Source organism: Passer domesticus, chromosome 23 (assembly GCF_036417665.1).
Source record: "Passer domesticus isolate bPasDom1 chromosome 23, bPasDom1.hap1, whole genome shotgun sequence".
Lineage (NCBI taxonomy): Eukaryota > Metazoa > Chordata > Aves > Passeriformes > Passeridae > Passer > Passer domesticus.
Window position 1 is genome coordinate 3387336 of NC_087496.1, and position 24614 is coordinate 3411949.

The 24614-nt window shown below is 50.3% G+C and overlaps 1 protein-coding gene across 7 annotated transcripts in view; it reads left to right on the forward strand.

Moving 5' to 3' along the window:
• The window catches only part of LOC135285584 (protein CEPU-1), a 357552-nt gene that overhangs the window by 312808 nt on the left and 20130 nt on the right, over positions 1–24614 (forward strand). For all 7 annotated transcript variants that reach the window (XM_064397992.1, XM_064397994.1, XM_064397997.1 and 4 more), the window contains one exon: positions 17141–17266. In XM_064397992.1, the coding sequence (XP_064254062.1) occupies positions 17141–17266 (126 nt within the window). The remainder of the gene's footprint in view (positions 1–17140; positions 17267–24614) is intronic.

The window sequence follows — 24614 nt, forward strand, 5'->3', positions numbered from 1 at the left end:
TTTCACGCTGGGTAAGATCCTCCCCCTGCTTCTGGCATGGATTTACTGGTGTGTCCACACGTTTCCCCCATGGGGGCAGCTATACCTTCTAGAAACAAAAGCAGGTTTAGATAATAACTCCTAAAAGACATGGAGGAGCTGGGAGAGCTCCCCAAAGCAGTGAAGGGGAGGAAACCAGTGGCACGAAATGGAAATCCTCCCTCTCTTCGCCTGTGCTCTCGGCTCCTTTGACTGATGTGTTCCTTCCCCGGCTCTCTTTTGTTGCTAATCATCGTCCCTCTGTCAAAGCATCCTTGCCTTTTGTATCAGGGCTGTTGTGGAGGACTGAAGGTCTCCCACACACTCTCACGCACTGGCCTAGTTTTTGGCTCTTTATCCTCGTTTTGCTCTGCCCTCAGGGAGCATCTCTGCAGGTCCCACATCCATTACTGCCCCTAGATCTCTCCATCTCCCCACACCCTCGGATCCCAGCCCTTGCTTCTCTGGGATGTGCTTGTCCATGCTCCCCTGTGGAGTGGCCTTGTACCCGGCCAGGCTCCCTCCAGCCTCCCCAAAGTCACTTGACCTCTTTGCAAATCAGTTTAACATCTGTGAGGCAGAGATAATAATTGTCACCTACTTCACAGGGGGGTTGATGAGGATTAATTCATTAATGTCGACAGAGGTCTTTGAAGATGGAACACGCTATCTGAGAGCTAAACGTTATTATTAATTAGCAATTATATCGTGGGGTTGGAGCAGGGAGGGAAAAGAGACTCCAGAGTCTGTACTGTGGAAGAGTTTGCTTTGGGCTCACATTCTGCCCTTGCTGCATCTTCAGGTTGCCCCAGTTTCATGTCTCTTCTGCTGCTGGAAGGAGCCAGGCACGCTGCATCCCACTGCGGATGTGTCCCACCATGCTGCTCCTTCCTGGAGCTTGTGGATGAGCCTGCTGGTGTAAAGGGAGGGAAGGATGGAGAGGCGAACAGTGCTTGAGTTTGAAGGAGGGCAGCTTGGTAATAGGGAGTTTGGGATGAAGGGAAGTCATAGAATCCCAGAGTGGTTTGGGTAGGAAGGGACTTTAAGGACGCCCTAGTTCCATCGCCTGCCACAGGCAGAGACACCTTCCACTATCCCAGGGTGCTCCAAGTCCTGTCCAACCTGGTCTTAAACACTTCCAGGGATCCAGGGGCAGCCACAGATTCTCTGGGAAACCTTGGCCAGCACCCCACCACCCTCATTTTAAAAAAATGTCTTCCTTGTATCAACTCTAAATCAAACTTTTTCAATTCCAAACCATTCCCCTCCAGGCTTGCCTGGCACCCCAGTGATGAAGTGGGCCAGGCACTGCGAGAGTCATGGAGAGATGTATCCTGTTCCCAAGGAGAAATAATTGGCAGGAGACTGGAGCAGAGGAGAAGAAAGATCCAGTGATTCACAGGACACACAGACCAGTTTAATTTCCTTCCTGTTTTTCTTTCTTGCGTACACCCAGGCTGTGGCTAATTCCTGTTTGTGTCCCCAGTGAAGTGCTAATGCTGTCGTCCTGTTTGTCACTGAGTTCCCTCAAGCAGCACTGACAGAGTTCTTTTGTGGTCCCCTCCAGATGTCCCATGCCTCAGTGCTGGGGGCATTCCCACCTCTGACATCCCTGTGGCTCCACTATTTCCATCCTGCCTGGCTCAGCTGTGTGCACTTTTGCGGCAGCTAGGAGAGCTCAGTGGAACTCTCTCTACTACTCCCTCAGAGCTGCGGAGGTCACCCTCGCATCACCCCTCTTCTAGAAAACAAGAGTCTGCTCCTCTTTGAGCCTTTCTGAGCACGCGAGCTCCCAGCAGCCCCATTCACCCAACCTCTCCAAAGGCTTTCAGGGAGAGGTCACCCGCCTCACCCAGAGCCATTCAAGAGTGACTCCGCTAATCCCTTCTGCGGAGCGGGTGAATCCGCGAGGCCAGCGGCACGCGGTGCCGGCAGCTCTCCAGGCAGGCAGGACTGGAGCTGTGTGTGGGTCTCCAGATGTGCAGCAAGTCCCCTTCCTTCCCCATGGGTTTACCAGCTAAAGGGGTGGCACAGCAGCACCCAGGATGTGCGTAGGATACTCCCACTGCCGCGTGCGGTTTCCAGAGGAGCGCTGTGATAAAGCCGGTGGGGGTTTAATGAGGTCACTGCAGTTTAATGTTACTGCAGTAATCTCTTTTGTTTTACTACATTAAAATATTTGTGGTGGAACGGTTGGACCACTGTAATGCGATATCGCTACCTTAATGTTATTGTTGCCATGACAACACTAATGGCAGCTCAATAACATTATTGCAATTTAATCTTACGACAATAAAATTAAGGGTAGAACAGTGAGACCCCGGCTCTGTAATGTTACTACAGTAACAGCATTGTTATCGTAACCGTGGGAGCGGAGTCAGCCCGCTGTAGTGTAACGCTGGTACCTGCGCTTTGTTGCTACTACAGGAACATGGAGCATCCGCTGAAAATCACAGCAGGGGATGAATGGGAGGAGACGTCACCGGTGCGCCGGTGCTACTGCTACCCTGGGGCTGTCAACATGGGGAGGTCATGCTGTAATCCCATCACTTATTCATCTAATTCCTCAATTGTGGTGTTTTTATCGGGGTCTGTCCTCTTCTCCTTCCGTTGCTGGAGCTCTTTGGAGCAGGTCTGTTGTTTTAGCAGCAGTAACTCTGCAGGGAAGGATTTAAAGCACTGCCTCCATCTAGTTCCAGATCCTTCTGCCTGGCGTTTTATAGCATGTGGCTGTTATGGAGTGATAACGTTTTATATTTATATGTCATCTTTCAATGTGAAGGATCCCAGCACAAGCTACAAATTACTGCCGTGCTGCAGGGCCAGGCAGACAACCCAGCACACGCAGTGTGCCAGAGGAGAGGTTTCATCCAAGGGCACTGATTCCTGTGCAAGTGAGAGTCTCCTTTGCCTAGAGGATTTATCCAGAGTCCCCAGGTTTTGTGAGGTGGTGCACAGATCTTTTTGCACCCTAAGCCATGCACCTCAAGAAGCACCTGCCACCACTGGCATGGGTATCCGCAAAATTCCTCCTTTCCCCGCTGGCAGCATTGTATCAGGGCTGGAAAGGCAGTGGGGGGACAAGGCGCAGGTGACATCTCTGTGCCATGCAGGGGCTCGCTGCAGTTTTCTCCAGCCTCCAGGGGAGGGAGGCAGAGCTGCTGATCTGTCCCGAGCTTCGCAGAGCTCCCCTCATCCTGCCCAGACCCAGCACTCCGGGGGATGCACACTTGCCATGCCCAGGGCTGCGTGCTTATGGCTGAGGGATCTGCCCAGGGATATATGCTTGTCATGCCCAGGGATGCACACTTTCTGTGTCTGGTGATTCATTATTGTTTTGCCTGGCTATGAGCTCTTGCTGTGCAGAAGGAATGTGCACTTTGTGCCAAGAGATGCAGGTTTGTTGTGCCCAGGGATGCACTCTTAGTGTGCCCAGGGATCTCTGTTTGCTGTGCCCAGGGATGTACAGTTGTCATGCCCAGACACGCACTCCTGCCATGCTCAGGGATGCAGGTTTGTTTTGCCCAGGGATGTGTGGTTTGTGCCCAGGGATGCAGGTTTGCTTTGCCCAGGGATGTGTGGTTTGTGCCCAGGGATGCACATTTGCTGTGCCACCCCACCTTCCAGCCCTGCATAGTGCCCCAATTGCCCACTTGCCCACCTGAACTATCCACCTCCTCTCCTGCTCGGCAGGCAAGAGTTTTCCCTCTGCTTTTAGCCCCTGTGCTCCCTCCCAGCTTCTCAGATCTCCATCCTCAGACAGCTCTTTGGCACCTGAATCTGGGGGTGTTGCTCCTGCCTGTGTTCCTCCAGCCCAGCCCCTGTCTGGGCCTGCTCAGTGCAGCAGCTGCTCAGCTCCCCTTGTGCCTCAGCATTTGATCTCTCTCCATGAGTGTTTGGATTCTGACCACCGCAGTAATTCCTTGTTTGTCCTTTAATAAAAGACCTGTGAGCTCCCCTTGACACCGGAGCTGGAATCACTGGGACCTGGGGCGTCCTGTGTGCCAGCTCTTTGTGGCAATCTGGTTCCACATCCATCCTGCCAACCCTGCTCCTCTGGGGGTTACATGTTTGAAAACATGAGCAGCAGCTCATCTCCCATTCACTGTTTTTCTCCATCATTTGCTTTATTAAATATTGATTTTCTGTTGCATTATTAAACCTTAAGTCCTGAGCATAAATTCAGAGTTGATACTTTAATCTGGCTCTTCTTTTTGGCCTTTAGAACTGATTTTTCTGGCCAGTCTCTCTGGAGGCGAGTCCAGAAGCAAAAACCTGTTGCAGAGGCTTGGGGAGTCAGAGGATGAAGCAAAGGGCTCTTCCCAAGGGATTTTTGTCTGTTTGTTGTAGTCTTTGCCATGAAGGTGGCATCCATGGGGATCCTGGCCTGCAATCCTGCACAGACCTTGAGTGAAAGGAGGTTGGGGAGGAATCAGCCAAGTTTTTTCAGGGAATTTTGTACATTACTGGCTGCCGGAAGGATATAGCCCTCTCTTTTTTTGGTAGCACAGAGAAATTGCAATCTGGAATGGGAATTTAGCCTGGAGCCACTGCGTGGGCAGGGTGGCAGTGAGGCATCCAGCCTTCCACGTGCCTGGCTCTGCTCCCTAGGGTTTGCTGCCTTGCTCTGCCAAAATTGCCCTGCTTGGGAGTAGGACTCTGCCGAGGACAGGAGCCACAGATGGCAATGCCTTGTCCTAAATGCGTTCCCAGCTCCTGAGTGATGCTGCACAAATCTGTGTTATTTTACCCTACAAATCCTCAGCAAAACCAAAAAGTGTCCTTGGCCAAAGCTGCAGGCAAAGCCAGATGAATGTGCATGGTAGAAAGCCACCAACAAGCCAGGAGCAGTGCAAGTGGCCACCAGCACATCCTTGATAGCCACGGTGGGTAGCTCTGACCCCCACTGAGATCCCTGCTCTCCTCCCATTCCATATCGGAGAGCTGCATGCTGCCAGCTGCTGCCAAACCCCATGCTGCCAGCAACCAGGTGTCTGAACATACTTCCAGAGCCAAGAGAGCTCCTCAGCCAAAAGGGAGGAGGGGAAAGCAGTGTGGCAGCACCGGCAGGTTCAGGAGGATTAAAAAAAAAAAAAATTAAGAAAATTAGAGAAGAGAAAAGGCAGAGGGAGGTTTGCAAACGGCTTTTGGATCCCCCATCCAAACGGGGCATGGAACCTGTGCCTGGCAGCTGCTGTGCTGAGCAGTGATTTAAAAGCAGACTCCCAGCAGCAGGGAAAGAGGCAGAGGGGGAAGCAGATGTGAACACAATGCTGGAGATAAAGGAGAGGCCAAGGGAACAGCTGCCAAAAAGCTGCCCGGCCCTGCCACCTCCGAGGGCTAGAGAACCTCCAGCAATCTCCAGGCTTGAGGAAAGGCTGGGAGGAGGTCACTGGGAGAATAAAGGGGGGAACTGGGTGGAAAATGTGGGTTTTTTCACACTGTTCTTGCTTGGGTTTTGAAGGAGAGGGGGAAGATGGGAAGAAGGAGCTCCATTGAAACATGGGGAGAGATGCGATTTTCTTTTCCTTTCTGTTCTGGTGATGCAATGGAGAAGGAAGAGATAAGAAAAAGAAAGACAAGGAGAAGCAGGAAGTGGAAAACAAACAGGCAAGGATCTTTGTAAAAATGGAAAAAGTGGAAATGTGGTTGTTCACATACGATATTGAAATGTGGTCTTGAAATATTTCTGGTTTGGGTTTTCCATGTCTGCTGTGAGACAGCAGTAAAACCCTTTTGTCCTCCAAAAAGGAAGTGAATTTGTTCCTTAGTCCATGACTGGATCCCTGGAAGGGATCAGCATGGCCCCACTGTATGAAGGGGACAGAGTGGGGAGGTCTTCTTCTTTTAGGTGAATCCATAACCTCACACAGAAGGAATTGTGCCCTGTGAGGGTGCTGAGGTCCTGGCACAGGGTGGCCAGAGAAGCTGTGGCTGCCTCATCCCTGGAAGCATCCAAGGCCAGGTTGAACGGGGCTTGGAGCAGCCTGGGATAGTGAAAGGTGTCCCTGCCCATGGCAGGGGATGGGAATGAGATGATCTTTAAGGTCCCTTTCAACCCAAACCATTCTGGGATTCTGTGATTTTTCATTTCTGGCTTACTGGTCCCAGTAGTGGAGATGCCCAGAAGATTTCAGCTCTCCTTTTTGGCATCTTGTATAATTTCCTGGGCAGGATTTGGGATGAGGCAGGAGAGGCCACAGACCCCGTGCTGGCTTACTGTCCTGTGTGAGATAAGATGAACAGGTCACAATCCACCCTCCTCTCTGCCCAAGTCTCCTGCCCACTGGGCCCCCACAGCCAACAGACTCCCCAGTTTGTGCCCCAGGCTCTGCTTGCCTGGCCCAGCATTGACACAAGGCATCAACAGAGATGTCTCCTCCATGGTTTGCTGTCCTTGTAATCCCTCCTCCTCGCAGCCAGCCCGAGAGCTTCAGCCTTTGATCCTCTTCCTCTTTTGCAAACACTTCTCCCTGCTTGTGAAATTAAATCTCTCTCACAGTGATTTCCTTCCCTATCTTTTCTTTTTGGCCGAGTCTGTCTGAAATACTCTTTTTTTTTTGCTCCTTCAGCAGCAGGGCTATATAATTGATGGCCTCGCCAAGCTTTCTGTGCTGAACATTAAACCCTTCCTGCCTTGGCTCCGACCGGAGTTCATTACTTTCTGAAAAGCTCTGTTGTCTGTTTGTGCTCAGATGATTGTTGTCGTGGAGGGGAGGATGTTGTCGGCACAGAGAGAGGAGGAGGGGTTGGATTTGGCTGGGGCTGCTTTGTAATCAAATCTCTATTCCTTTAGCAAATTTTTGAGTGGAAAAGGCCTCTTTTAGTAAATTGAAATATGGTAGCCTCCTGGAGAAGAAGATCAAAACTCAGGGTCTGAATTAGTGCAGCAAAAGGTTGTCTGGCTCTAGGGCCAGTGGGAAAATGCTGCTTTGCAATATACCCCTGCTCAGCACTGGGCAGGAAGGAGCAGGGGCTGCTCCCATCACCGCAGGCTGATTTCCTGGGACAGGCATTTCCCAAGAACCTGCTGTGGTCATTCCTTCCAAGCTTCTGCATCCCAGGAGCTGCCCTGGGAAGGATGAGCCCCACGCGGTCCCTCCAGCGCCATGGTGTGCTCATCCTGGAGCTGGGGGTCACTCTGTGTGTGTGTGTGTGTTTTTACATGATGCAAATCCTTTCTGCACATTTCGGCCTTTCCTGGCAAGACAAAGTGGTGCTTTCTGTGCTTTGCCCTACGCTGACAACACTCCTGGCTCCCCGTCTACCTCCGTGGGCTTTCCACACTTAAAACACAGCAAGGCTGAGGTGATTACAAGGATTGGAGATGCAGTGACACTTCCCTGCCAACAAGTAATTGATTTATTAAAGACATTACAATACATTCATGGTTGAGCGTGAGAGTTTCCTTTGAACTCGCTCAGAAATCCGAGGGGATTGTGCCTGTTTGCGAGGACCGCGGGCAGAATAAATCTGGGCTCCCCCATCGCCTCCCCCCCGCGCCGCCACAATTTCATTTCCCTTTGACTGGCGCGAGTAAATATCACAGCTCGACAACTCCAGTCCAGTGACTGGTGTGATCCAATTTAATAGCATTTAAAAATTCAAAGTGATTGTTAGCCAAATGGAAATGTAAGATTTCATACCCAGCCTGCCTTGGGGAGGAAAGGGAGAATTAGGGAGGGTGCGGGGGATGTAGACAAATGGACTAGATAAAAAATAATGGAAAGTAACTTAATTAAGAGGCTCGAGTCAAGTTAAAAACAGTAATGATTTTGAATCGGAGAACCACAGGTATTAAAAATGAAAGGGAAAGAGGAAAGAAAGGAAAGGAAAGTGTGGATAAAAAGCCTCCAAAATGATTAAATGGGAGGAAAAAGAGGCATAGGAAGAATGGGGTAAAAATAGTCCATCCATGTAAAGTAGGAGCACATGGGGAATAGATGGTGCTGGTGATGAGGCTGGGCATTAGGAAGACAAATAGGGAAATTAAGGATGCTCTGGCGGGGATAATTCCCTGTGGCTTTTCTGGCATTCTCGGAGGCACGAGTGTGGCCGAGAAGAAGGCTCGAGGGCTTTGTTTAGGAGGAACAGGAAATGAAGGAGCAGTCCTAATGGGAAAGGAGAACAGCCCCCGCGTTCTCCAGGCACATCAATATCCTTCCCTTGTGGGACCATCGCTCCCTCCTTTTCCTTTGCTTTTAGCTCTCTCAAATGCTCCTTGGTTGTGTTGAAATTGGCAATTGGAATTTTAATTGCCCCTCTATGTACAGGGATACACAGCTGTGTCTCAGTGGCCTGATGACTGATTCTTAACTGTGGAGCTCTCATTCCGTGCAGCCCAATGGAAATGCCTGCCCTGGCAGCCACCCTTGCTCTCCCTGTGCCTTTTTAACCTGGTTTTCCAAGCTCCACAGAGCTTGAGAGGCAGGTGCTGCAGAGCGTTGATCTGAACAGGCACTTCTGGCCTATTTGATCTTTGGGTCTCATTTCTCCATCCGTGAAGTGGGAATGATAACGCTCCCTTATCTCCCAGAGTTTTGATGATAGGGATAAACCACATTTGAAGGTTTGGGAAGGACAGTGAGCATCATCCCACAGACTCTGGGTCATTGGTATTTGCACTCCTGCTTGTTCCTGGCACCTTTGGCCAAGCTTTGGGCTGGTCCCCTGGGTTTGGGGAAGTTGTGAGTTGGCCTAGAAATGTGCCTTGGGATAGGATGAGGGACCAGAAATATTCCATGGGAGGGGTGAGGAAAGCTGGGGGGCTCTTGGAGCCCAAGAAGGAGAGCCTGAAAAAGCAGGGATGTAAAGAAATGACTAAGAGGAGTAAGGAACGGATCAGGGCCATCTTTGCCGCCGTTGGAGCGATGGATGAGTCACAAGAGATATGTTCCCATGGGGATAGGAGGAGTGGCAGCACATGGAGGCATGGATCACCTCACCTGTGCTCATTTTGAACTGCTGGACCTTGCTGACCTCCCACTTCACAAGCTTTGTTCTCCCACTTCACAAGCTTTGTTCTCCCACTCTGTTCTCCCAGACAAACAGAGTCTGGGCATAAGTAGCAGCCTCCAGACCAACTAATCAGACAATAACAGGGCTGTGCTCCCTGCCTGATCGATTAATTTTTAACTGGAGTCAAAAGAAAAGATGGGAAGAAGCCCAAGCAGAAGTAAAAGCCCTGTCTGGAGCATGAGGGGCACCTGGAAGAGTTGGAGCTCAGGGAGGATGGGAGGGAAGGGACTGTCTGGGGACAGGCAGCGCTGGCAATGGAGGGATGTAAATAGATAAATGAGGCAAAAAGGGCATGGATAGACTCAGAAGATACAAACAAACTCAATCAAAACTTGGAACTTTTGCGTGGTTCCACATTAACACCCCGAATCTCAATGGTTTTTGAAGTAAAGGCACTGGGTCCAGCGAGGCATTTGGGGAAGCACAGCTCATCCTCCTGCGGGGGTGGGTGAGGCGTGTGCTCCGCCTGGGCACGGGCTGGCAGCTCCTCGAATTAGCTGAGTGTCAGGGTGGAAGTGTAATCACAAACACTTACTTTGTGCTCCAGCCCTGGGAGAGGGAGCACGAGAGCGAGAGTGCCAAGATAAGAACAAATATGCAAGAGCATAGTGTGTTTTTAATGGAAGAGAGATTTATTTCTCTCTGTGTCTTTTTAAGCCTCTAGATAGATCATAAAAAAACCCAGCCCAACCCACACACAACCTGTCTGCCTGAAATAGCCGAAATGTAATTTAAAGAGCATCATTTTAACTAATGCTTCACTTCAGAGACACCTGCCCTATATTCATTGGAGATGCAGGCTGCATTAGAGCATCTGATTTATCTTTGGAAAGGATGTTTGAGCTCCTTTGTTCCTGTCAGGTCCCTTTTGAAGAGTGAAGTGGCACAGGGCAGTTTGGCAAGCTCAGCCCTTGGCATGATGCCCACTCTGCATGGACAGAGGAGACAGTGAGAGCCCCCTCTGCTCTCCAGCAGCAGAGTGGGGAGCAGGAGAGCAGGGGGGCTTGACCACTCTGGCTGGTTGTGGGACGGGGAGCTGGGGGTTTGTGCAGGATTTAGCAGGACAGCGTGTGTTGATGGATCAGATGAGCAATATCATGGATATTTGCTTCTATTGGAGACTCCAGGTTGGCTGGGAAGGGCTGTTTGCAGGTACATCCACTTGAGACACACGTTCTATACTAGATCTGTGCATCTGTCCCCATGGAGAAATGCCCCCACGTCCAGTTCCTGTGGCCATAGGCTCTGGGTATCTTAAAATTTCATATGTTGTTGTCTTTTTCATGAGCCTGCAAGGATGAGAAATTCTTGTCATTACGTTGATGGAGAGATGAGACCAAACGAGACTGAGGGTTTTGCCAGGAGCACTCTGGCAGAGCCAGCATCCATCCATTCTTCTCTGCACTTATTGACCCACAGCAAGGATGCTTTTCTGTGATTAAAAATAAAGGAAATTCCACAAATCATGCTTTTCTCCCAGGGTGGAGGAAAGGATCCCCTGTTGGCCTGCATCCCCCAGGTCCCAGGCTGGTCCTAATCAGCCCCAAGCTGGGGTCACCTATCGAGGATGAGGGAGTGTAAGGATGAGTGTGAGGAAAGATGGGGAGAGGAGAGCTGCTGTGAAATCCCTCGCTCGCCCTTTCTGATCTGAAGTTCACTTGTAATATTTTCCCCGACTCGGGTTGCTAATGCGTTTTGTTCTCCAGAGTGCGTGGCCCGACTTCCCGCGCAGCCTTTAATTAGTTTCTGGATGATGACATCTCCGCTGAGAATCATCTCGTCGTGTCCCTCCGATCTTGGGGGGAGATAAAGGAATCTAATAAAGACATTCAGCATTTCGAGGTGATGGGTTTGACAAGCTTTGTATTAACCACAAGTCGTGTTCAAACTTTCTGGGGTGCTGTCAGCACGCTCTGGCTCGTCCCTACAAAGGGATTTTCCCAAGGGTCTGATGGAGACTTCACTGGTACCCAGTGGAATGAGAGGAGCTGGGGACCCTGCATCCCCTGAGCAGGGTGTGACAGAGTCACTGTCACTTTGATGGTCACCGTGGAGGCAATTGTGAGAGAGGCTGTCGTACCTTGAGCAGAGGTGTCAATAATGCTAGAAAAATGATGCCGGTGTCTTAAGGATTCGAGATCCTTCAATTTTCTGCCTTTCATGAGGCGTTGCTTGGCTTACAGGGGGAATCCCAGGTGGCTCGGGGTGCAAAAACTGGAAACTAGATCCGTGCAGCGTGTGTGGAGTTGAAAATGAGATCTGTCTAGACAGGGAGCTGAACTGCCAAACACTCCTTGTTTGGCTGCATTTCTTCATGGATAATAATGGAAAAACTTTGCTTTTATATCTTTCTTCTTGTTTTCTTTTCACTCAGCATCATTCGACTCATTTTAAAGGAGGCAACGAAGTCCAGAGCAGTGCCATATTTTCCTTTGGGCATTGTAACATGAACACAGAACTCTCCCAAACCTGAGGGAAGCATTCTGCCTCCTCTTAAATCTGCTCATTAATAGCCATGCAAAGAAACTCTGGTTTGATTCCCCACAGGTGTGGGGCTTGGTGTTAGGTGTTTTCTTTTTTATTTTTGCTAGGAAAAATTATGCAGATCCCTTCAAAATGTTGAAAACAGGGGAGTGAATCTAGTAAGGCATCACCCTGAATCCTTAGGGAGCTGCTCTTGATCCAGGCTCGTGACCTGGACCCATCCAGAAATCAGGGAAAAATCCACATGCTTGAGCCCCGACTCTCCTCTTGTGCCACATTTATTGTGGTGTATCCCTTGTTGACTGCAGCAGTAGTGCTGATTTATGCTGTCGTAAGTGGAATCAGATTGGGCTCCCTTTTGGCACTTAGCTATAAAGTTTGTCTGCAGAAACCCTGCTGTTTATGCGGTGAATTATACCCGCGTTCACAAATACTTTACTAATGAATGATTGGGAACGTCTTGTTTCCCCCTCCTCCTCTGAGTTATTATGATGCTGTGCTGTATAACCTGCTGCAGAGACGGGCGTAAAAAATCTCGTGTCCTCCAAGCTTCCCTGCAACAGGAGCCGTTACCTGTTTGGGAAATCATTTAGACGCATTTTGGTGCCGTATGACACATCTCATTACGCCTCGCTTTAGAACGAGCAATTGTCATTAGTTATTTATTAATTGCTTATTAAGGTCGTTATGTATGTCCTCTTTGTTTCCAGCCTTCTTTTTTCATTGCTTTGGCTGCTGCCAGGTTTGTGAAGAGGGAGATCAGTCCCTTGGTGAAGCTGTGATGAACCCAGGAAGGGGGTGATGGTGCCAACCCAGGGTCCAGGCAGCCCTGGGAAGCAGGAGAGACACCCACAAGGGATTTGTGTGCAAACATTTGTGACTGAGCAGGCTCTGAGGCTGTGTCTGCCCTTCCTCACACCTTTGGACGGGCTCAAAACAGCTCCTGATATGATGGAAGGATGATATGAAGGAAGGATGTAATGATGGAAGTATGATATGACAGAAAGACAAAGCCTTCCCTGCTTTTCTCTTAACTATAATTGTGTTAGAGCAGCACAAACTGATTTAAAAGCCCATTATAATACACCTGTAATTGAAGGCACAGGGCTCTCAATTTGCTCCCTAAAGGCAGAAAGCTTTGGAACACAAAAGAGGGAGGAGGCTCCATGGAGGTGTCTGGCACTGTGGCAGCCAGCACTGCACCTTCTCCTGACCTTCTCCTGGCAACTACAAAGTGCTCTGGTTACGACCTGGAGGAGTTCTGGAGCTGGACGTTGGGTCCCTGCCTTTGGCAGACCCTCGGCTGCCTGAGGGAGGGCTCAGTTTGACTCAGCATTGCTGTGAGCAGGGATAGGACACCCAGGACTCCCCCTCACCCAATCCCAGTGGCAGCATTCATGGCAGCAAACTCTGTAAAACACAGGGAAGTCTGAGTGTGACAGCAGTAAGAAGCTGTTATGAGAAGCAGGAGCAGCATCAGGCTGATGCTCAGGAAGCTGCCAGTGCACATCACAGATCGCCTGAAGAATGCAAGTCTGACTCTCCCTCTTTTTCTTTCTTCCAGACACTTTTATAGTTGTTGTTTGTTGTTTCCTTTGATCTGGAGCAGATGTTGCTTGTGCTGGAAGATGGAGGTTTGCATGTTTTATGAAAGGGAAGCAGGGCTGGGCTTACCAGGACAGCCACTCTCTCCCAGGTTGTGCCAGGGGCTGAGACCCCTTGGCTGGGTCAAGCACCTGCTCTGCCTCACTCCCACACCAGAAGGGGTTTGCTGGTCTGGAAAAGTCACGGCTGTATTTTCTGCACTACTTGCTTGCCTGCCAAAACTGGATAGAAAGGGAGTGGTTAAGGCAAAAAAAATGCAATTGCTCCTTGAAGAAAGAATAGGCAACTTGATTTGAAGTCCCCTTGCCAGTCTGAGGTGGAGAGGTTGTTCCAGATGCACCCTCCACTCAGCCTGCTGTGTGGCTGAAATTTGGGATGGGGGGTGTCAGGAGATAGACTTGGGGGCATGGGGTCAAGGGCAAGCAGCACAGTCAGTACATGCCAGGAAGGTGGGTGGGGAGGTGATGTTGATGGAAGTGGAGGTGGCAGGGCCCAGGCAAGGAGGCAAAGCTGGTGATGTTTATGCAATTTGGGATGAGCTGTAAAAGGCAGCTGGAGGAATAATCAGGGAAGGCCTCGGTACTGCAGTGGGTGCTGTGGGAGAAGAGGTGGCAGAAATGCCCAGGGAGCCCCACCACATTCCCACGATGTGAAGATCTGTGTGCAGCACTGCTGTGCGTTGCAGACGTGGGATCTGTGAGCTGCACACCTGTGCTGGCTCAGGAGCGGGTGTTTGGAGGTGAAAGCAGAGCAGGGATATGGTCTGTGCCAGTGGCAGGAGGGTGTCTGTGCGCCAGGGAATAGATGTGTGTCGGCAGGCACATATGCTTGGATCTGGAAAGACATCTATCACCTGCCTGAGCACCCTCAAACGTGCAGCTCACCATATGCTTTGGTTAAATATTTAAGCAAGCTGCTTTCTGTCCTGGGGACTCCTTGTGTGCACCATGATGGGGCGAGCTGGGGGCATGCCCTGGGCACCTGGTGGGGGCTGAGAGCACCCAGAGACTTTCCCCAGAACTGTATCAAAGATGGAGGGGGAAAAAAGAAAGAGTTGGATCAATAAAGCACCAGCCTGCCTGTGGGGAAATCTGTGCAGTGTCACCGGAGCAGCTTGGCCAACACTGCCATGTTTAATCACTTCCGAGCAAGAGAGATGCTGAACACAAAAGGACTGCCCGCAAGGAGAGGGTTCCCGCCTGGGAAGCCTGCATTTACTTAGCTTTATTTATTTATTCATTCCCAAAGGGGCACAGCTCCATCTGTGTCCTGCTTTCAGCAGTGAAAATGTCTCCTCTGCCCCACTGCTGCAGAAATGTCAAGCGCTGGTGAAAGTCCTTTAATGCAGAGGGAATGGAAGCACCAGTGACTGCTAAATAATATTAAATATATGCTTGGATCATTTATTTATTAAGATTTCCCTCCCTAGTCTGGTAAAAGCCTTACAAAGCACCTGTTGTGTCTCTAGAAAGGCATTTGGAATAGTTTGTGCAGTAAAATATTCAAATATTTAATTAGCATACAATAACCACCGTATTAAATCCTACCACTGCATAGACAATTCCAGACTTAGTTAACAGCTTCAGTGATGTTTCTCTGGTTTGCTTCCCAGATGTTCTTGCCTCCTCTCATTCCAGATGGGACACAGTAAATTGTGTCTCTCTCAAAGTGTCCTGAGCTTGCCCCAGAGTATGGTGAACTTCTCCCCTGTTGCGTGTGCAGTTTGAGTTGCTTTTTATAGAATTATGGAAAGGTTTGAGTTGAAAGGGACCTTAAAGACCCTCTAGTTCCATCCCCTGCCCTGGGCAGGGACACCTTCCACTCTCCCAGGCTGCTCCAAGCCCTGTCCAGCCTGGACTTGAACGGTTCCAAGGATGGGGCAGCCACAGCTTCTCTGGGCAACCTTGGCCAGGGTCTCATGACACTCATTGTAAAAAACTTCTTATAACTGTTCTAAATCAACCCTTTTCAAGTTAAGGCATTCCCCTTTGTCCTATCAATCAAACCCAAGTTTAAATTGTTTTAATTATGTTTTATAACCTGGTCAGTTGATTTTTGTCTCTCACCTGGGCTGGTGAAAATGGGTCTGTGCAGTCCCAGACCAGCAGTGTAAAGCCTGACTTGCTTTTTTTAAAGCCTCTGGAAAACAAGCTGAATTGGGTCGATGTGGATTCAGCAGTTAAAAACATCAGAAAGGTTCCTCTGTGATGCAGCAAACAGCACATTAAAGATGATGGATACTGCTTTCATTTTTTTTGGGACTTAGAGCTGGAAGCTCTTGCTGCTCCCAGGCAAAGGTGGGCGATCACTGCACCTCCCCTTGGCTCTTCCCACCTCTCCAAAATTACAATGGGACAAGTAATACACCCCTTTTTGTTGTGGAGACCATACACTCTGTGTTTTCAGAGCACATGTGGATTTCCTGGCTGGCAGTCCCAGCCTCACCAGGAACACACTGGGGCAATCATAACGACGTTGTAATTAATTGCATCTCCTCAATGGACCTGGCCATGGGCAAAGCATTCCCAGCTCTGAGTGGTCCCATGAGGAATGTGCTGTCCTCTTAGTGACACTGAAGCATATTAATATTTTTTAGGTGTTGTCTTTGTGCCCTCCATAGCCCTGCCCCAGAGCCCTCTCTGCTTGGGAGCAGCTGATCCAGAGCTGTTCTCCAGTGCATGATTAGCAGATTAGCCATCATGCCCAGAGCAGCAAAAAAATGAACTCCCAGAAGCCCTTCAAAACAGAGAATAATTCATTACCCACCTTGATTTCCACTTAAAATGTACTTTAACTACACTTCCAACTACAAACCCTAAATCACCATCATGTTCACAAAAAATCCATCATTTTTTATTTTATTGCACGGCACTGGCATGACATAATCCCTTCCAGAGCGTCTTGGAGTGCTTTACGGATCAATAAATTACTTACCTGCACAGCAGAGGCATTGCGTGCAAGGCCATTGCAGTCATTCCGGTTTGGCGCAGCCCAGGAAGGTGTGGGAGGTGGGGAGAGGCAGGGAAGGGAGGGTCAGGAGCGGGGTCCAAGTCAGGATTTGGGGTGTTGGGCTGCAGCCCCAAGTGGGGTGATGTTTCTGGCTCTCCCAGCAAGGGTGGAAGGTGCAGGTGGTTTGTGGCTCTCCTGCAAAGCGCTGCAGCAGGGTGCCAGTGCCTGCTGGGCTCTGGAGAAAGTCTGGAAATAAACCCAGGAAGGTGACAGTCTTCATTATATTCTGCAGGTGCAGGCTGATAACAGCAGCTGATGGTTTTCCCTCCTACATCCCCACCAGAAGATGTCCCAGCCCTCCTTAGCAGCCACATCGTGTCCTCTGCTCATGCAGCAGCAGGAGCTGAGTGCTCCCTGCTTGCTCCTCATCCCTTCCCAGCCCCCTCCTCATCACCCCCATCCTGTACCTGTGTCCCCTCCTGCGGCCTGGACCCCCTGTATCTGACTCCTGCGTGCTCTGGGTGGCAGTGCCAATGCAGGGGAATGGCTTTCATCCCCGCAGAATTTCCCTCCCTTTGCAGGGTGGTGGACCTTAGAGGCTCCTCAGCAGACTCTCTCTTCATGCCCAGCTCCTCTTGGTGCTCACAAGGGCCTGGCAGAGAACCTGCACAGCTGCAGGAAAAGCTGCAGGAGTTTGAAGGGGGTGACTCGTGTTTCCTCAGGAAGATGCAGCTCTGCTGGGAAGGGTTTGTCGTGGCTAGGAGAACACAAGGAATGCTGGAAGTGGGGTAGGAAGAAGTACTGTCTCACACCACGGAGGAGTTTCTCAAGCCTTCCTAAAATGACTGAATCCCCTCTAGCGACAGTTTCTTCCCACTTCAGCTGTGTCTTCTCTGCCCCCTCTTTTCCCTGTTTGTTCCTGCCAAGTCAGATGAGACTGATGGGCTACTGCAAAATTTGTCAAAGCGGAGGGAGGATGGAAATTCAGCCTCCTTCACCCACAGTCTAAGATTTGAGTTGAAGCAGAACCAGTTTCATTTTCCTTCTCCTCTTTGTGTTATTGCAGTGTCTCCAAAAATCACCGAGATCTCTTCTGACATCTCCATCAACGAGGGCGGCAATGTCAGCCTCACCTGCATAGCCACGGGCAGGCCAGACCCGACAATCACCTGGAGACACATCTCACCCAAAGGTAAGAAACAAATGTTACCAGAAATATTTTGGGAAGGGCACAACACTCTTGTTTGTGGCTGGGGAGGGGTCAGTGGCTCGTTCTGTTGCCAGGAGAAGGTGAAATGCACCAAAAAGATGTGACTCAACACAGAACTTGGTGACTGTGGTGGAGGAACATCCATCCTGCTGGTCTGGAAGAGAAGCTGATGGTTTTAGTCCTGTGGAGGACTGGCTGTAGGTGCCAGGTTGGGGTTGTTGTGCTTAGAGATTTGTAGAATCAGGGAATACACTCTGTTGGAAGGGACACACAAGGATCATGGGGTTCCTCATGGGCCACTCTCATTGCACATTGAATGTGCTTGTCTGGCCATGTTTTGAAAATTTTTCAGGCAATTCTTACAGGTTGCTTCAAAGGAGGATTGTAAATAGTGCAAATGAGCAGGAAAACACATGAAGCATTAATTGGTGGCCTTGTTAATTGGTAAGCAAACCTCAGCAGAACTGTGTGGGTGTGACTGCTGGGAAGCAAATTCCCAGGCGTGCAGGACCGTATAATTTCAACCCCCTTTCCCAGCTGCTTTTTGGCACTTGTTTTGCATTTTGCTGCCCTGTTATTCCCAGGCGGTTGCGAGGTTCTCGTGGGTGAGCCGGGGGTGAGATCTGGAGGCTCTGGGTGGGATGAGCCGTGCGGCCAAGCGGCAATGCCTGGCTCTGATCCTGTGATCCTGTCTAAGCGCTTCAGTTCCGCCTCAGAGTCGTGTTTCCCCCGAGGTTTTACCGTCGTGGGCTGTTGTTTCAGACAACTGCCTCAAGCTCTCCTGGGGGACGTCCGGCAGCCGAAGGAGCCGACGCAGGGGCGGCAGTGGCGGATGGCGCCGTGGCTGCTCTCCCTGCTCAGCTCCTGACAAGGGCTGCAGTGTCTCGCTGCAGCTCCATTGATTTTTTTGCTATTTGTCTGTGCTGGAGTGAACGGCTGGGCCAGATCCATCACTCTGCAAAGCTCAGGCAGAGCAAGCTGAGTTGGCGGCATCTCAGCCCCTTCCCTTGACAGGAGTTTCTACAAACCGTTCCCTCAGAGCACATCTTGGCTTATCCACTGTAGGTGGTCTTGCTTCTGAGCTGGTGGCTTTGGTCAGGGTCTGTGCATGGATCCATGTGCTCCTCCCCATCCCTGAGTGTCTCTCTATGGAATCAAAGTTACTGTCACTGTGTGTCACCATCAGGCAGCATTTGTGGTTGAGGCAGTCCATGTGATCCCATCTTGAAGCCTCTTCTTCCTACTCTTCCCCTTGTCTACCCTGACAACATATTTTTGTTTTGCTCAGCCTCCTCAGTACCTGTTTTTCACAAGCATCTTGTTTTCCCACAGGTCCACTCTCCTTCCTACATCCCCTCCTGCTCCCCAGAACCCTTGTCTCCCACTCATGTGCCCCTTTCTGCTTTCTCCCACATGCCATCCATCCTGTCCTAACCAGGCTCCCAGCTCCTGATGCCTCTGTCTTTCACAGGGGCTATTTTCTGTGTTTGCTGCCATCCAGCAGGTTTTTTTCCCCAGGGAATCTTTACATGCGCTTGAACCAGATGTTTCCATTTTACTTAGGACTTAGCTGCTATGGAAACTGAGGATGCACCAGGAGAGGAAGAGTGAGCTAATCAGAAATTACCTGTGGCGCTGTGTAATTTGCAGCAGCAGCTCTTTCCTGATTTTGGCCATGATTAGGCATTCTGCTTTCAAAACTCAAAGGGAACAAATGATCACAGAGATTTACCAGAGCCTGGTCTCCTGCTGATGGAGGGTGATGAGCCCAGAGGTGGCCCACGACAACTTCCATGGCTGCCCATCTCCATGGGCAGCTCCTCTGTTTCTAGGTCTGCCAAGCCACCAAGGGGAACCTCTACTTCTCCAATTTGCATTCACCACACACAGCAAAGATGAAGATCGGAAGTGTGAGGACTGAAATGAGAGCCAGAGAAAATGCAGAGGTGCTTTAGCAGATCTGGGATGTAGGATACATTCTAATTCAGAGTGCCAGGGGCAAGCAAAACCCAAAGCTTGCTGCTGGCCCCTCTTGGTTGTTGTTCTACTCATCCCGTGGGAAATCTCGAGCGAGCTGCCTCCTGTTCCTTCTCACCATCTTTCTCCATCTCTCTTGAAGTGGTAGAGAAAAGGGATGAGGGAGAATTGTTTGGGAGAATGCTGGTGCATAATTTAAGGGTTCACACAGCGGGTGGGGAAGTGGCTCTCAGCAGTGCTGCTCGGGACAGGCTGTGCCAGTGCTGTGTGTGCCAGGCACGGCCACACCAGGAGCTGAAGGATCAGCCCCCGAGCTGACACTGGTGAGTGCTGCTCTGTGCAAAGGCACTTCACGGGTTTTATGATTTCCTTGGCACCTGTGAGCACACAGTGCACCTCTTGGTGGGAAATGGAGCAAAGAAGAGTGTTTGCTCACCAGGGAGTGCATGGGCAGGCCTTTCAGAGGATGCACACCGAGAGCAGCCCAGCTCACCAGTGACTGATCTCACTTGAGATCCTTTGCCAGCCACTCCAGGCTCCTCTGACTGCAGTCTCTGCTCCAATGAATTTGCATTCAGTGGCTTGGGCTGGGAAACTCTGCTGAATTTGCCTGCCTGCAGCTGTTGCCATGTTCTAGCAGTTGTGAAGCCCATTTTGGAAGCTCTCTTGGTTTGGGGGCTGGAGGAGTTCCTGCAGCTGGGATGAGGAGACCAAGTTCATGGTATAACTGAAGAGCTCAGTGAACCTGAGCAAGGGAGGTTTCTGATTCATATTTTATGAAACGCAGGCATGCTGGCCCTGTTGGTGCCTCCATCAGTTCTCAGACCTTGGTCCTACCTGTGCCCATCCTCATCCTCCTGCATGAACAAAAGCAGGCTGCTAGCTCTGGAGAAGTGTTTTGTGAGCCTGTGGCCAGTCCAAATAAGGTGTGATACAGCCTGTCTTCTGTCCCTCTGCCTCACTTCTCTCTGTCTTATTTTATTTCTCCTCCCAGTAATGCTGTATTAACTCACAGCAACTCCTGTTAATGCAGATGAACAGATTGAGGTGGAAAAAGGAGTGAAGCTGCTGGAGTCACAGCTTCTTCTGCTTCAACAAAGGAGACTTAACAGCTTTGAGGCTCTGTCCTGGGCTTGGATGCTCCAGCTGGCATCACAAGTACCAGCAGAGCTGCCAGGCACTGGGGCTTCAAAACTCAGCTCTCTGAAACTGCTGTGAGGTACCAAGACCTGGCATGGGATGGGGAAGCTCCATCCCTTCTTGGCACCCCTGTGGGACCCAGACCCTTGGGATGGCAATTGAGAGGTATCTCGGGGGGGGAAGGAGGGAGCAAAGGAGGCAAAGAGGGAGAGAATTACAGAGATAACAGTGGCCTGGATATAACACCTGGCAGGAAGGCAGCAGCATGTGCCCAGAGGAGGTAGAAGTTGCAGAGACCTGGACTCAGAGGTCTGAAAGGCAGCACTGTGGGTGCCCATAAATATCCATTTTGCACCCTTAGGTGCTGAGCACGTCTGTATTTCCAAGTCTTTGGCTGGATTACAGTCCCCAGCCTTGCGGTGCTGATGCTGTCTGTAAACTGCGGTGAGGTCTTCTAGTTAATAGCCTGGTTTTGGTCACTCAGGTGTTTCCATAGTTACTGGGCTTTTTATTTATTTTTGGGGGGTAACTGATGTTGTCATGGCGATTGTCATATTGTCAGGCCAGTTTTCATCTCTCGGTGGATGAAGGCTGAGATTTCTTGGCTGGGAAAAAGCACAGCACGCCGGGCCACCAGGCTCAGGGTGACGCCAAGGCACTGGCAGAGAGAGTGGCACCACGTTGAGCTATCCAGGGGATATTTATCTGTGCTGCAGACACAAAACTAGTCATGCCTCCCATTAAGCTTGGGAAATGTGCCAAGGAATTGAAGTGAGGGATCTTCCAGGAGGAATGAAGGCTCAGCAGCCTCTGTCCCAGGAGGAGCAGGCACAGTTTAGCAGTTATGATGAAGAGGGCTGTGTGGGCAGACAAGTGGGGTTATCGTGCCATGGCAGGGCCAGAGGCACAAGGAAAGGGTGTAAAACTGGGTGTGTGCATGCAGATCCCTCCACTGGCTCATCCAGCACCACTCTGCCACACACAAACATCCCGAGCCAGAGTCAGCATCCAAGTCGTCATCCTTAATGACCCTTGATGGACTTTTCTGCCATGGTTTTATCTAATTGCTTTTTGATTATTGCTGTAGTATGATGGATTCTGGTGTGAGGCTTAAGACAGTGGCTGCCAGGGTAGGAAAACATTATGGTTTGGCTGATGGTGTATTTACTTGTAAGAGGTCTGATCGAGAGGTCTGTGTGGTGGGAATCCCCCATTAATCTCAGGATTAAGCTGGGTGCTGAAAGCTGGATCCTGTACAGAGCTCGAGTCCTGAGCTGAGGCCGAGCTGTCATTTGTGGGGCAGGTGATGCCTCAGTGCTAAAAGGCAGACACTGGGGAGATGCCTGGAGGATCCTGATGTGGCCACATCCAGGATATCCCCCATGATCAGCCCGTTTAACCTCCGTGGCCTCCCTGGAAGAGGAACAATCGCAGACCCTCGTCTCACAGAACTGCAGGAGGGTAAACACATTCCAGACGTGAGGCACTCAGACACAGCAGTAATCACAGCTCGTATACGCACTTAAGATAGATGAGACACAGTGGCCTGATGTGGCAGAGGTCTCATGAGATCATCTGTCTATACATCAGCAGCAAACCAGCAAAGGGACTCTGGGAGAAGTCTGGTATATTTGGATATATTGATTCTCCCTGGCTCTTGGCAAGGAGGACAAACATCTGCAAAAAATATCCAGCTTGAAGAGGTGCTTGTCCCTGGGAAGGGGAGACATCCTCCCGTCTCAGAGGTTTGTCCATTAAGCACATTGCCTGCCGTCTTCATCCTCCCTGGAGAGGAGGCAGATGATATTTATAGGTTGTATATCAGATCTGGAGCCCAGCTGAGAGGCACAGGGAGAAGGGGGATCCACTTGGGTGGGAAAATCTCTGCCTGCTTCTGTGCTGCCTTGTTCCTCCCCAGTCAGCTGCACATGCTGTGATCTGCTCCCATTAGCCTGTCCTCACATCACCTCATTAATGGAAGACCAGAGAGCCGTGTCCTCTCCTGGCCCTTTTAGCAGGGAAACACCTCTCAGAGGGAGCAGATGGTTCGTGTAAGGCTCCTTCTGTGTTCATCCCAGGTCTTGTGTCTCTGCTCTGCCTCTTTTCTGCTTTGAAGATTCTGCTTTGAGCCAACATGAGTGGTGTGTTGAAGAAGGGAAGCGAGTGCTCCTGCTGTGTGATGGGGCACAGAGCCCAGCCTGAGCTGCCAGCTCGGGATGGGATGGGTTGGGATGGGTTGGGATGGGATGGGATGGGATGGGATGGGATGGGATGGGATGGGATGGGATGGGATGGGATGGCCAACATGTCGTACATGCTGTCCCACCTCACTTTACTGCATGTGTCCCTCCTGTCTTTTGGTGTCTGGGTGACTCAACAGAGGTTCAACTGACACACTTGATGGCCAAGCACCTGATCCTCCTTCCTGGAGGCCTGGGCTCCACTGTTTTAACTGGAGCATTTCAACTGGCTCCAATCCTGTTGGCAGCTCAACCATCCCCTTGTTTACTGTTGAAATAATTACTGCTTTGCCATAATATTAGCTCTGAGCCGTGACTCCATTACCATTATCGCCGGAATATTACCCATTTATTATCTCCCAGCAACCCTGGAAGATGAACACTAGGCTTCAGAGACCAATTGTTTTACAACAGACAGGATCTTGGTGTGCATTGTTTAATGAGGTAAACTACATTATAGCCGGCATTAATTTGGCTGCGGTGCTCTCCACTAAATCATTGTTAACCTGTAAATCTGCCACCACTTTTGATACTCCTTTAATCAACGTGTGCCAGGCAGAGCAGCCGGGCAGAGGGTCAGCAGTGGTCCAGCTCTGCTTGTATCATGTAGGGAACACAAATAGGATAAATAAATATGGTGAAGTGGCCATGGAGAAGCAGCACTTTGGGATGGACGCTGGTTTTTTGTGTGGTTGTGGTGATGGAGGAAAAAACTGGCATTGCCATGTGGTGCTTGACTGTGAACCCATATGACCACCAGCAAGATCCTGACAGGGATCAGGGGAAATATTCAGCCTGTTGAGTGCCAGCAGCTTCCCCATCAGCTCCCATGGGGGAGGGATCTGACCCAGCAGGAGACAGTCTGGTGGAATCATGTCATGGTCTCCAGGTTGTTCTTTTGCCGAGGAATGACTAAAACTTGGTTAGCATAACATGTGGGGAGCTTCTTTTAGCATTTCCCTTCCTGATGCACCCTAGCTCCTCCTGCTTGTTCAAAGCAATGGGAAGATTATGTACTTTTATGTGTATAAAAGTAATATTTTTGGTTCCCTGCATGGTGGAAATGAACTCTTGGAGCTGATTTTGCATATTTGGCATAGCTACCTCTAAAATATGCATCTTGGTACAAAAATAACAAGACCCCTTCCAGCTACAAATGAGGCAATGTCTTTCCCTTAAGAAAAGGGTGGGAAGAAACCCTCTTGGTTTCAAGACATTCCCTAAATGCAGCTTTGCAATGTCACACTTTGAGAGGGAGAGAGGGATCTACTCCTCATCACAGTTTGGGGAAGCAGCTGCCTGCTGCTCTAATAGGGGGCAAAACCAGGAAGCCCCCTACCTGCACCCCGAAATTTTATCCTGTGTCTTATTCCCTTGGTCCTTGACCACCTTTCCCACAAAGGTGAGATCCACTGAGGAGTTGCAAATGCCCCGATCTGTGCTCTGCATGGCATCTCCCTGCAGGAAGAACAGGATATGTTCATGGTGTGGTGGGACAAAGCAGACAAAGCCCAACACACCGGCAATGTCAGCTTGTTGGATTTTCCATCTCTTCTTTGCTGCTGAACACAACTCCCTATTTCCCCGATAAATGCGTGGCTTTGTGTCGCTCCCTGCCTGGGACTCTCCTTTCATTCAGCTGGCCTGGGGAAGAGCAAGGGACAGGAGTGTCTGAGATTCCAGAGATCTCCACGCAAATTAAAACCTTTTATCAGCCCCTAATAGCTGTGCAAACTAATTATATTTGGGCCAAACTTTGCCAGCGACTCCCCTGAGGTATTATTATAAAAATCTGAGCTGTGGATATGCGTCCCCATTCTGTCAACACCAGGTCGCTCCAGCTATAGAAAACTCTGCTCTGGCTCCTTTTAGCTCCCGTGATGTGCTTTGCATAAGCTGCTGCTGTTGTTTTCAGGAAGGAGAGAGCCTGGCTGGGCTGTGTCACACGTGGCCCAGGTCTGCTGAGCCAAGGA